Raw genomic sequence first — 14,306 nt, forward strand, 5'->3', positions numbered from 1 at the left:
TCGGGTGGGTTTCTTTGAGTGCGAATAAGTAAAAGAAATAACTTAGCAAGCAAAATTGTTCAGGCTGTATTGTGTCTTATCGCCTTAATAAGTGTCACAGCGGGCTTCATTAGCATTAGGACTGAACTATCGACTATCTATTAGCGAGGCTTAGTACCTCTCCACTTCGCTGTCAATCTGTTTTTTTTTCTTCGTTTTTAATCACTCGTTTTATGGACAGCACTACATCCGCTTGAGGTCAGTTTTCCTGAGCTACTTTGACCCCTTAAACGACTGACTGGAAGAGATCTGCCGCAATTTTTCACCTGCTTTCGAAGTTGCCTCCGTGATCAGTGATCTCAACCGCACCTATTAACAAGAGCAAACCAAGCGCATTTTGCAAGGCTCTGGTGCATTTCGCCCTCGCACAGATCTCCACCTCCTGCAATGCTTACTACCCTATCTCAATTAATCCCCCTGATGGGTCCCTCTGCTGTGAGGTCGTGATCTGCCATATGCACTTGAGGTTTGTCTGCGTACACCCTAATCTTTGCTAAAGCAGGGCTGTGCTTCTGGCCATGAACTGAACGCACGAGCTGGACGCAGTTTTTTTTTTATATACGCATTTTGAGTCATACATCTCCCGTGAAGGTGTCATTAACCGACTCGTGAGTGGCCCTGCGGTCTCTGAACTCGGCACACCAAAAAACAACTCATCAGTGACAGCCTACTTTCCAAAGCCAATCTGTCGAAAATGAGATATATAGCACTACGGTCACTGCCAACAGTCAGCGGCACGTTGGGGAACTATCCACTTTGCCGCCGTGACGCCGGCGCTAGAGCGGAACACTGCGATTATTTACAGCTCATTTGAAGATTGCGTTGCAAGCGATACGCAGTGTTTTCTGTTCATTGCTGGCACATTTCAGATAATAAGTTGTTGAGTGAAAAGAAGCGAGTGGTGCTGCCCATCTGAATGAGTGCCATTTCCCTGCCATTTTCCCGGCGTTCCTAAGAAAGCATGCGATATCCGACGAATTAAGGTTGCTACAAGTAGTACTTTCTCGTGTCAAAGAAATGGTTATCACGGGGAACCGACGAGGCTTAACAGCGCGAGGTTTAAAATGTTGGAACTCGACTGCTCGTTAATATAACGTGCACTATACGAAAAAAAAATCCGGGAAGTGAATCATGAGCGGCAGCAAGTTGTCCGCTGCGCTGAACCCAAGCTTACTTAGTTCTGTGTGTGTTGTGGGGCTGTACCACCCCTTTTTAGCCATTTAAACTGCGCACGCTCCTTCCCATCATCGAGACGTGTGCGGGTGCAGCGCAGCTGCGCATGAGCGAGCTGTACCTCCCGAGATGTTTCATGTGATCGCTAGCGCTGCGGCGATGGCTTAAAAATTAGAGATCACTGCGGCGACCCGCATTGGGAGAATGCGAAAGCACTGACGCCTCCTCGGCACTCGTCGCCTCTCTTTGGATCTATTTATCATTTTCTTTTTGTTTGTTAATTTAGCAACTGAATTTGCGTAATTATCTTATGCTTTAATTAAACATCGATTTATTTACTCTGATTATACCTCCATTTATCTCAATCAATCATTTTGATTTTCAAATTTGGCGCCGTGGTTGCTTTCCCGTCCACTTACTATATTCCCGCCCAGCCCATTCAATAGTCCAATAGTTTTTAATGATAATTAATTAATTAATCTATGTCAATGATACTTTTTGTTCGATTAATTATCACTAATTAAACACATTTCAATTCATTTCAAACTTCATTTTCAGTCCTTTGCCTATTTTTACACTATTTTGCCATCCACGGCTGTTTTCCCGTCCACTCACTATGTTGGCGTCCGCGCTATTTCGACGTTTTTAAATAAATTGGTAAATTGGTTTTTGAGGAAAGGAAATGGCGCAGTATCTGTCTCACATATCTCGGTCGATACCTTAACCACGCCGTAAGGGAAGGGAGGAAGGTGGGAGTGAAAGAAGGAAGAGAGAAAGAGGTGCCGTAGTGGAGGTCTCCGGAATAGTTTCGACCACCTGGGATCTTTGACGTGCACTGACATCGCACAGCACACGGGCGCCTTTTGCGTTTCGCCTTCATCGAAACGCGGCCGCCGCGGTCGGGTTCGAACCCGGGTACTCCGACGTTTTTCGACATTTTTGGCTTTAATTAATCAACTAATCATCCTATTGACATAACGTTTTTTTTTTTTTCGCGCAGCATCTTCACATCATCCTCTTTCGGTTGCAACCATTCGTTTGATGCTACCTCTTCTGAGAACGTCCCAACTGCTGCGGACACGTTTTGCAGACACGTTTTGGTGACACGACCCCGCCGACATAGCCTAGATATGTTTTCGGCGAGAGCAGCGTGCGGGATATTCCGGCGGGAGCGCTGCAGGGGTGTGGAGCAGAGCATGTGGTCAAGGCTCTCGAGAGCGCCATGCTATGGCTACAACGACGCGGGCGCTAACACCTCTGGGTGCGGCAAAACAAAAACACTCTGGCGCGAATGGGACGAAGCGCTATAGATACGGGCTCGAAGCGATACAAGAAAGCAGGCTGCTCGCGTAGGAGCCTCTCAGGCCAGACAAGCTATTAAGGCGGAAGCCTTTAATCTCTCATCGTTGTAAGCAGCACTTGTCGACAGAAATGTCACGCTTTTCAGTTGGTCCAAACGGTCGTGACGTCACAGTGCGCGAATTTCAAACGGGGCCAATTGTACTTTGGCTAGTAACCAGGCAACCAATTGAAGGGATCGTATAGTGATGCTCCAAGTAAGTGGGACTGAGCTTAGTTAATTGCTCAATTAGCCTAATTAACTTTTCTAGTCAGGCCATATAAATAAATAAAAGCGAGTAAGAAATTGGTCGAGCTCGGGAATCGAACCCCGGTCTTCGGAGTGTCAGACGAGCATGCTATCCACTCCGCCATGCCAGCTCGATGGTTTGGGAAGAACAAAGGTGCGTCTAGTGAATACGGTGTCTTCGCTCACTTCCATCCTCCTCCCTTCCCTTCCGGCGAGGTTTAGGTGTCCACCGAGATATGAGAGACAGATACATTTCCATTCCTCAAAAACCAATTTACCGACGAGCGAGGCATAGAACCGAATGGACGAGCGAGGCAGAGAACCGAATGGGCGATGGCGTTCTATGGACTCCTGGAAGCGTTGCAAGACGCTGTCGCGTTCCACTCTTAGAGGCGAAGCTTAACATGTTAACCACACATCAGTGACCGCACTTTAGGTCAAAAAAGTGCCCCCCTGAATTTTGACGGGTGTCCACCGAGATAGGGGAGACAGTTACTGCGTAATTTCCTTTCCTCAAATACAATTTTCATTTTCTTCATTACGGGCCATCTTTGTCTTTCTTCTTCCACTCCCACTTCCTTCCTTCCTGCACGGTGCGGTTCAGGTGTCCACCGAGACGACAGAGAATTACTGCGCCCTTTCCTTTCCTCAAAAAGCATTCAAAGGGCAATTAAAGCATCGCGCCGAACGGGTGGTGGCGTTCCATGGACTGCCTGGCAGCGCTACAACACTCTGTCGCGCTCCACTCCTAAAGGCGAAGCTTAAGCATCATTAATTAGCAGTTAATTGGTATTCAGGCACAAATCAGTGATTAACCATTAATTAGTGATTTGTCGTCACTTAGGAATTAGTACTCAATTACATGTGACGCCACCAGTGCCACAGAAGCAGTCAAAGTGATGCGGAAAACGCTTTCGCCTCTACGCAATTAGACAGTCAAAGTGCCCCCTGAATTTTTCCATCTTCGGAGATGCCGCTTCCATCTTCTGTCTTCATGCTGGTAAGGTGCCGCTCCGTCGTCCGTGTACCTCGTTACGGTTCGTGCTGGTCCCCAGTAGCGTAACCGCGGCCACGTTCCATTTTGGGCCCCTTTTGAAAGCGTTAATTCCGTCAGCATTAATTAAACCGGTGTCTTCTATGCTGAATGTGAGTGCTCCATTCGTCTGATGACACCATGGTTCACGGACCCCGTTCCCTAGAAGGCGAGGCATTCAGTACTAAGTTCTTTATTTAATTGTTTTTTTTTGTTTGAATTTATCTAGGCGTTGGTTCTATACTAATTTTGTGAAACTATTTCGATGGACGTGGATAGCGCGAACGCCTATTGTGCCAAGGTCAATAAACTTCTGGTGGTGTGCACTAGCCTGTAATTCGCCGCCATCAGAGGGAGTCCCGCAGCTCAGCGTGTTGATTCGGAAAGTAAAATAACAAAACAACAACGGCTGCAACAACAACAATAACACCAGTAATATTGAGCGCACTCACAAAGTAAGAGAGAAAGATGTTGATTTTCTTTGTCAACGTCCGTCACATTCAAATCAAGATCTCGTCGTTCGTTCCTCACGCCAGAGACGTCGAGGAATAGATAAGCCTGCCACATTTAGGCATGAAGCGCTTCTAGATGTATCGACAAATTCTGAAATTATTTCGTATAAATCCCACTCTGAAATCTGCGTTGCAGCAGGTCGGTATGTTTTGCCGGGCTAGTAGCGTGTTCCACCAGGCATCGGGTCCAGGAGCACCGCCGCTGTGCCGACGGAGGAAGGAACGTGGGCCGGAGACAGGGAGTAGGAGAAGCAAAGGAAAAACTGTATTCACATATTTACAAAGTTATTTACAAGCAAAGACAAACAGGGTAAAAGCTGAGAAGTCTCAGGGAAACGCTCAAGGAACCGCTCAGGGAATAGCTCCTCGATGAGCGTGTCGAGCGCTTTAAATAGGCCCTCCCGAGATCTTCCCGCCTTTTTCCGACCAATCGTAGGGACTTCGTCCAGGTGCTCCTCAAGGTCGTTCCCCGCTTCGCCGTCTTCCTCGGCTGAGGCACTTGGATACTCGGAAGTGTCCTCGCGGGCCAGGTGGATCCCATATCTTGTTTCAAGGAAACGTCCAAAGGCGAACACCTTCAGCGTCGTCACTCCGCTTCATCCGCTGAGACACTTGGATACTCGGAAGTGTCCCGTCCGGCCAGGTGGATCCAATATCTTGTTTTAAGGAAATACCCCAAAGGCGAACACCTGCTGCGGCGTCACCCCGCTGTTGACAAAAGAGCGAGGCGCGGTTGAATGGCAGCCGCTCGTCTCCGCAGGTGGCAGCAGGCGTTGAGTCATGTCACCCTGACGGTTGTACACACAAGGTCGCAGGGTCAATACTGCTGCGTTAGGTGCCGTTTAAGGGGAACTCGGGGAAAACACGTCGTGGCAGTTAGGCAGAAGTGGTGGTACGTGGAATCCAGGAGTCGTATCTGTCCCATCGTGTCTGGTTCCACCTTTCAGGAGGTCGCATGGGAGCGCGTGCATGAAGAAAGACCACTTTCGCAGAACCACACACTGCCGCTGGGAATGGCCTATGTGGATACAGGTGTGACGGGGACACACAAAGAGAGTTGGGGAGGGGGGGGGGGGGTAGAGACACAGCAAGGTCACTTCACCGGTCGCCGCAGTAGGACGAGGGGCTCATGGGAAATGTGTCTTTGCGGACACATGCCACTTGCGAGTTATAAAACATTGCGAAAAGGTAACGCAACATACCATAAAAAGTATGTACTTCCCTACAACAAAAAGAAAAGCTCTTCGGTGAATTTATTTTGGCGAAATTTACTTTTTCTTGAAGGTCGTGCTTTACCAATTGCAAAGGAAAATACGTCATGAAGGTCCATCTATGTGATATTTCCGGAAAAGGGCGTGAGGGGTGAAACTAAGGGAACGAAGCAGAGGAAGAAAAAAAAACAGAAGGAGAAAAAATGCAGTTTCTGGGGTCAAAACGATGCAGTTTTTTGCAATTTTTAAGAAGCTATAAGGACAAAGGTTGACGTGCAGCGCACACATCAGTTATGAACGAAAAGGCTGTTGGTGGACCCGAAGAGTATATACTCCTGAAAGAAACTGCATGGAGTCCAGACTCAAAAGATATGGTCAGGATAAAACGTCAGTGATTACGTAATCACCACCGTGGTAAGCCACTGGCGAATGAACACCGTGAAAATGGAAGCGATTCGCAAACGGTTTAATCATTAAGGCTACGTGAGCCTACGCAAGCTATGCTGAGTGTAGTCTTATTTACATCTAAGCACTGCATGACCCAGTCTCTTAATCCTTTCAGGTGTTGTGTGCACGACTTTGTACATAGCGAGCAGTCGGCTTTCGTGAGAATGGATTGTAATTAACAGTTATTTCTTTGTTTCACAGGAATTTAGCCCTCTTCATATCGAAACTAAGGTGGATTTTTGTGGAAGTTGTCGAATGCAGTGAATATTTCTGAAAACAATGAGCGTGTCAGCACGTCCTTGGACATAGTCATGAAGACAAATTTTATCATCCATGACGTGAGGAATATTCGCTTGGTCGTCGGTGACTCGGCGCCGCTTTCACAAACCACCACTCAATCGTCATTGGAGTGGCCGACAGTCTTGCCCATAACACCTGTGGCTGCGGTGCAACAGCAGAACATCTCCTTTGCGGACTTCCTACGTTCAGAGCTGCAAACGTTGTGTGCGTGCACTAGAGCACTTCGAACCTCGGACTGCATGCTTGCCAGGCCCTGTTCTGTTTCCTGAGGGCTACGTGTTTGCTCGGCACGTTGTGACTTTGCAGCACGTTCGCGCTTAACTCACGTCCTTGGTTTTTTCTTCATCTCTGTCTGTCGCCTTTATATCCCTCCCTCCCTTTTCCTCATTGCAAGTCAGCTAACCGGAACATTCCAGACCCTGTGGTTAACTTCCACGCCTTTCCTCTTACTTTCTCGGCCTTTGTCGCGCAGAATATTGTCATCTTATTTTGGCTTTCTAGCGTTATGTGCGTCATCGAGAAAAAAAATTCTGATTTCATGCTTACTCTATTCCTTTCTTGATAAATTCTGGTGTTTTCAGTCGCAAGGCTAACGACTACCTTTCTCCTACATGTACCATTTAGGCATATTTCTTTTTCTTTTTTAACAGAAATGAAGAGTGACGTCTGAAAGGCTCCATCCTACTACGACATTACATCTGCCGTCGATAGCTCCCCACCTTCGTTAAATGTTGCGCAAGAAACAAAATAAAACAAAAAAAGCTGTACGGGACTGGGCGTTTTTGATTATAAAAGTTCTTCTTTTTCACGCAAACCCACCATTCACGTGACCCTCTTACTCAAGAGCGCCTTGTGAATGCCGACCCACTGGATCTAACGCGCCGCGGCTGGCGGAGACTTGCGAGGACAGTTTTTCGGGCTGTCTGAAGAGTGACAAGTCAGGTAGGATGCTTGTGAGAGGCGGCGCGACAGCGGTAGCAGCAGTTGGTACACCGTACCGCAAGTCACGGGCTGCAAGACTGCTCCCCTCGGAGATCTTTGCCTCCAAGTTCAGCTTATAGGCGAGCACTAACGGCAGTATAGGACCTGAATTACGCGCTTGAAGTTTTACCTTGCAATGTCCGAAAATTCGACGTGTGCGCTGATTAAAATTAGCCTCTCCACTAATGCCGTTTGGGCCCGCTAAAATTCGGTGGCCCGCGCTGCTCGCAAGGCCCATGAGTATGTGGAAAGAGCGTGACAGCGCGCTTTTGCTGCGGCTCTAGGCCACAGACGTAAAAAGAAGGAAAGAAAAAGAACTCGAGAAGCGGCATTCTGCTGAGGCGCACAGCGCAGTACAGATGCAGGCAGGACTGAGATTACAGCTGGGAATGGTCTTTTTTTCCCAACGCGAGGAGCGCCGGTTTTTAACATCCTTGTTACCCACTCCACATCCAATCTGCGCTATGGCAACCGTTCTCTCGACCTGACTCTCGCAAGCTTTCCAATCCCGTTGCTCAAGCGTAGCTTACGAGTTGTCGCTTTATTCGGGGTGGCGCGAGGACGGAAAAACGGGTTCCAGGTAAAGGTGTTAGAGGAGCTCGTCGGCACTCATAGTCGCAAATCGCGAGCTTCTTGAAACATTCATCGCTTTCAGGCCGCGTTCCTCGCCGAGGCAACCATGTAATTTGAGACGGTAATGGGTTTTTTTTTTTCGAGTGTGTGGGAAGATTCACCCCCGTCTGAAAGGGGGTTTACGCGACGAGTTATAGAAGGTTTCTGAATTCGAGCGCAGCGCGGAGCACCGCACGAGAGGCTCAATACTTCATATTTGCGAAGAATGTTGCTCATTCAAAATGCAGACACTGGAGATCCTATCTGCACTAAAGCTTCAAGTGGCGCTTACAGCCTTGAGTCATCTGTTTTGCTTGACAGCTGTAATCTGATGTGCTGAAGAAGGTTAACACTCGAATGTAAATGCCATTATAAAAGCTGCGTTTTGGTGAACAAAGGAACACGTGAAATGACATTGAGACTTGTAAGCCATAGAGATGACGTTTGGTAGGTGCTCGATTAGAATTGAGAGAAGTGAATGAATGCTGCGCTCTCCAAGAATTATCGCATTTGTAGCTTTCTTGAGAACAACGTAATAATGACTCCCGCTTTTGTCTCTCATGAAAAAAAAAAGAACAGCAAAAAGAAAGAATCGCACATCCGCTATTAGCATTTACCTCAACCTGAATTCCCGACTAAAAAGACGAATACAAGAAAAGAGAAATAAATATGCAAGCAAATGCAGTTATTTCACGCCTATAGTTAAAAAAAAAAGAAAAAAAAAACGTGCACTGTGATTCCTTTCGGCTGAGTTTTATAGGGCGTCACGATGAGTGGTCCATCGTGTGCTCCTCATTCAAACAGCGCGGGTGTGGCAGCAAAGCGGCTGCAGACCGAGCCTTAGCCGTCAGCAGCTATTCACTTCTTCGAGCCTTATTTCGCAGCGAACGGCACAAATTCTTGAAACCAAACTGGATTTCCGCAAGGCGCCAAGTTTTCCAGCGCGCCAGCGGAATCAAAGCGGGCGCGCAGGTTGCTCGAAAGCGAGCCAATAGGGAGTCTGTGGTGGGGCCATCGCCCAATGGCGCCCAACCCTTTTCTCCCCAATCAGGGGGCGACAGCTCCTGAATTTCTTTTTTCGAGTTTCAACCACGCGCTCACGTTAGATTGAATTTGAACGGGACCTTGTGTGCGCTGTCCTCCAGCCCTCCCGACACTCTTCGAGGGCCTTCTCTTTATTTTTTTTTTTCGCTTCTTTTTCTTCTTCGCCCTCCACGCGCAGTTTACCCTTCTTTACGTGCGCTGGCTGCTGGGTCCTCTTTCGGTGCCGTTGTTAATTCGCGTATGCAAATCGGGGCCGTTCCAGTTCCCTGCAGCCGCGTCTGCTGTTGCTGCGCCTGTCATGTTTGCGGTGAAGGACGCCGTCCCTCATTCGGTTGACGCGTTTGACAACGCAGTGCTGGGGTCGGGTCGCGCCGAGATTTCGCGCATGCGTGCTTGCGGAGTTTCGTGCAAAAGCCAGATGCAACAAGGCTGTCCAAGGACCAATAAATTAACGGAGCTTTACGTGCCGAAGCGGCACTGTGGCCTGTACGCCGTAGTGAAAGGCTTGAGATTAATTTCGACCTCGTGGGATTCTTTAACGCGCAACAAAATATCAGTACACGGGCGTTCAAGAAGCTTGTTTCAACGGCATCTTTAATACCGAGCGTGCATTCAGAGAAAAATTTCTTGAGTGGAGCGCAAACGTCAGGGAACCTTGAAGGTTTCGCCATATAACTAGCTGCGTTCAGGCGTGACTCGGTGTCGCTTCGACCTCATGCCACATTAGAGAAGCTCAAATAACACAAGCGGAAAAGTCATTTCGGCGAGTGCTAAAAAGCGCAATGTCTTGACTTTTGACTAAGAGTGCAGGAGTTATATTAAATTATAAAGGAGCACATGGTTCAGCTTTCGTATGCCGACGGCTTCGACGGTCTTGAGAAAATTATTAGCAAATTTAGGATGCACGTACAAGCATGGGCGTCCGGAGGGGGGGGGGCAAGGGGGGGCGGCTGCACCCCCCTGGAAAATCACTCACTCGAACCGTGAGTGATGGCCGCACGCCAGGGGCGGTGGTGCGCTCAGCCAAAAGGGTAAAAGCAGCCCCGCTTCGACGCTTGGTCACATCTGCGAAATGCCGCGTCCGGGCGCGCGTCGTTCCGCCGTTTTCAAACCACGCCACCGCCAGCTCTGCTGAAGGACGACCTGTTGCAGACATGCAGCGGCACCGGCGAGCATGTGCTTCGAGCCGTCTTGAGATGGGTGTCTGTTTCTTTGATCTCTAGAGAGATAGCGACACGGAGGCAGACAGTGCACAGGGCACAGGTTCGTACGCCGGCCACCGATGAATTCTTGAGGGGGGAAGGACAAATCAGCCGTGTCCACCCCCGCTTTGTCGGGCTGCTCAGGGGCAAGCGGGCGACGAGTTGGCGCCGCCGCCGCGCGCTGTCTCCTCCGATCCACGGGAGAGCTCGGTGCGGTAGAAGCGCCGCTTTCAGAACCTTCGGCAAAGGGGATTAGCTGCTTTTGTTCACGGCGACGCAGTCTCCAGAGGCGCCCCCACACCAGCGTTCCTTGCGTCTTCTCCGAAAACCAGCGCCTTTGGTCAACGCAGCCCGATGGCGCCTGCCTGGCTCGCCTGTCACCTCTGGCTGGGCCTCAAATCACAACAGCGCCCATGTACTGTGCGTGTCAGTGCATGGTAAAGAGACCCAGGTGGTCGACATTATCCGAAACTCTGTACTACTCCGTCCCTCATAGCCTGAGTCGTTTTGGGGCTCTGAACCCCATAAAAGCACAAAAACAAATTTTCCGGCCGAATTAGTTGCGGGTGTCCCTTCCCCTCGGAAGTCGCGCGGCGTTCCTTACACCCCAAAAGTGCGCATTCGTGGATATTGTGGCAAGTAAGCCCTTGCACGTGTGCGCGCCTCTGTGTTTGTGCTTCGGTGTTTTTAGTGGCGGGTTGTCAACGAAGGTGAGAACAACCAAGACAGCGGACGAGAAAACGACGAGCGGCGAGCAGTGTGTGTGCGGTTGCTCGACTGTGCGGATGCGCGAGCAAGATGGAGCGAGGTGTATGAAGCTGCGAGCGTGCATTTATCTTGTAAATAAGTTTTCGTTGTATATATAGTCATCTTTTGTTTTCAACGTACTTGTTCAACCATTTTTCCAATCAATATATATGATGACTGTGCACTGAGAGCGTGTAATGAAGCACAGAAATGAATTTATCACCCGTGTAACTACGCAATTCGCCCAGAAAAATCCGAGGCGCCTACAGTTGCTGTTCAAGGAAGACTGACTGAGTGACTGTAGTTGCGTGTTTGTGAACATATTGCGCTGTGTGCTGGTCATCAATTCGGGTGAGTCGAGAACCCGTATGCAGTAAGACTGAGCACTTCGAGTATTGATAGTATCTTTTTGCATTTTTATTAATTTTAATTGTTTCTTTGTTGATAAACTCCAATGTATCTCTACAATCCGCGCTTTAATTTGCTGCTTGTAATTTTCTTTCATGTGTGTATTTTACTTATTTTTTATTTATATATAAATAAATAAATTTACTCCGCAAATAGTGCCTTTTCGCTACGAATATACCCCCCCCCCCCCCCCTCCGGCGCCAACAACCAATGGGGCCCCCCCTGCAAAAAATTCTGCGGACGCCCTTGCGTACAAGGGCTTGCCAAACAAAGGCTGCAAGCTGCAAACTAGCATGAGCTGTGCTCTGGGCCAGCCTGTTTTTGTTTTGTTTTTTTACATTGTTACCAGTTATAAACAAAACCATTTCGGTGCACAAATGTGCGATGATAAAGCTTCACTGTGGATATACGATGTGAGAAACTTAGGGGTGACAGTTGCCTAAAGATGGAAGAAAGATACATAATAGAAAGATGCCCAGAGAGTTCACACAATTTTTCAGCCGTGCCTGGTTTTCAGGGCAACACGAAAACGCCAGACACATTGCACCTGCCAATGCAAGTCCAAGCTGTTCGACATTGTTTTGCGTTCCTTCGGTTTAACTTCACTCATCACCCAATAAGACGGAACACTGTATTCTGTGGGCTTCTTTAAGGCGCCGCTTTATGCGGTAACAAAACGTGGTAGTATAATTAGCCCTTGCGTACGACTTGTAGCGTTCTTTAGACACAACACTCGCAATAAAGACTACCGCGCTGTCCTCTTGCATAGATTATCTCCGGTTCATCCACCTCACTTCGCGCTTGCGTTGCGCGCAAGGCGACGATGCTGCATGTTACATTCGATGCCGACTGCGACTGCATGTTCAACACCTTGGATGACGTCGAAGTCACCGTGGTAAGCAGCTTATTTATTTATTTTCAATACTGGAGGCCCCCAGGAGGCCCTAGCAGGTGGACACATACAACTTTTACATTGAAGCAAAATCTACATCACAAGCAGAAAGGAAAAGCCTAAGGAAAGAGCCTGTCAGACAAGACAGGCTCTGGAAACATCTGTATCAGCGTCCTTATCAAGATGTACTACTCTTTTGATGTCTTCGTTCACCGCTTCCATCGCATGAGTAGTTGCGCCACGTCTCTTGTTTCTCGGTTTTATTTGCTGATTATATTGATAGCATACAGTTGTCTAAGTGCCAGATAACAAGATTAGCAGATGCTTTAAGTAGCTAGGCAGTGTTTTTTTTTTGCAAAACATAAGAATTAAAGACACGCTTCCTTCTAATTGCGCCTTATATTAGGATAGCAGCCTGTCTGCATTTGCCCTGCAACTCCTAGCACTTTTTGCTTTTTTTCCCCCTCACACATGGGCGTCTTTTGCTTTCGCGTGGGGCCATATATCCTCGACTAGGCGACGATAGAGGGCAGGCCGCTGAAGTCTCAAGTAGTTTTCCACTTTTCCTTCTGGCGGGGGACCGTCTTCAACACCTGGAAAATACAAGAAGACTCTGTCATTCCAATGGTTCTGGGGAGCCCCCAATATGGAGTGTAATTAGAAAAAAGGAATAATTACTACTAACATCCACCTCAGCGCAGCCTTTTCGCTGCGCTGAGATTGGTGCAGCCTTTTAAAATCCCAGCTGTTCAAATATTTTGCCGTCAGCTCAGAAGATGCATTCAAACAACTGTAGGTGAGCGTCGTTAAGCAGTAACGAAGTGTATAGCGATACTTTAGGCAAGAAGAAGGGAATGCATGAGGCATAGTGGCCTAAATGATTCCGAGAGAACTTACAGAGGCAGACGCGTGGCTGCAGTGAAGCTACAACTATGACGAAATCAATGTATTGAGAATAAGACCAACTCCCAGCAGTCCATATTTCATTGCAATATTTTATTTCATTTACTATTCCCTTCAAGCAGAGCCCACTCAATACTTTTCTGCGAACCGAACAAAAATTCATCAAAATCGAAAAATAAAGTGAGATAAAGAAAAACAACAAGTAAAACATAAATATGCAGCAGGTGAAGAAATGTCGCATGCAATAAACAGCTAAATAGAAGGAATCAGAAAAACATAAATATGAAAACACCAGTGTAAGACAGGAACAAGTGCAGTACAAAATGCTCGACATCAAAACCATGTAATAATAGTCAGCAGTTCAAAAGGTTGAGACTAATGTAGTACACGGAAAGGATTGTCGTTTAGAAAAATTGTGGTTTAGCGCTGTGAACTGAACGTTGCAAGTTCGCCTTTTGACGACAGCTACCTGCTTTTCACGTGTGAAAGTTAACTAGCCCTTCTGGACGAAAAATATGATATCTGCTCAAGGGTCTAAAACGTGTTTGCCACTTCATCCCTTTCCGTAAGCCCCGCAGGGTCATCTGCAACAAGCAGATGATGGTGACGTGCGACAGCACGACTGCGACAACATCCGCAGGAGCATCCCCGAAGGGGTACATTGGTGAGCAGTGCGCCACCACGGACCTGAGCACCAACGCTTAGCCGTGCGTGGCTGAGCCGTGTCTGGAGAAAAGGGGATCCTGGTTGTTTAATCGATGCCGATTGTTTGGACCTTTAAGAGCCCTCGGCGGACGAAACACACCACTTTGGACCCAGCTTCCTGCAGTCGGCACCTCCGACCTGACCCGACCGGGGGAAATTGGCGGTCGCCTTTTCCTGTCCTCCTCTATATCTTTTACTTTCCTATCTTCCTATCGACTCTCTCCCAACTTTCCTGTCTCCTCCTCCTTTCGTGGTTTTTCCTTTTTCCTAGCGGCTAGGGTTAACCTTGTGTGGCGAACTACCCTTCGTTACGCCATATGGTTGGTTGGTTGGTTGGTTGGTTTATTGGGGTTTAACGTCCCAAAGCGACTGAGGCTATGAGAGACGCCGTAGTGAAGGGCTCCGGAAATTTCGACCACCTGGGGTTCTTTAACGTGCACTGACATCGCACAGCACACGGGCCTCTAGAATTTCGCCTTCAAGAAATTCAGCCGCCGCGGCCGGGATCG

General features: G+C 48.2%; 1 protein-coding gene across 14 annotated transcripts in view; it reads right to left on the reverse strand.

The window, feature by feature from the left end:
• Positions 1-12,193: 12,193 nt before the first annotated feature.
• Positions 12,194-14,306, reverse strand: part of LOC149350833 (thiamine-triphosphatase-like) — a 663,235-nt gene continuing 661,122 nt past the window's right edge. For all 14 annotated transcript variants that reach the window (XM_089580006.1, XM_089580007.1, XM_089580013.1 and 11 more), the window contains one exon: positions 12,194-12,782. In XM_089580006.1, coding sequence (XP_089436132.1) covers positions 12,655-12,782 — 128 coding nt within the window. In that variant the 3' untranslated portion in view covers positions 12,194-12,654. The remainder of the gene's footprint in view (positions 12,783-14,306) is intronic.

Source organism: Amblyomma mixtum, chromosome 3 (assembly GCF_055824585.1).
Source record: "Amblyomma mixtum isolate Tamu chromosome 3, ASM5582458v1, whole genome shotgun sequence".
NCBI lineage: Eukaryota > Metazoa > Arthropoda > Arachnida > Ixodida > Ixodidae > Amblyomma > Amblyomma mixtum.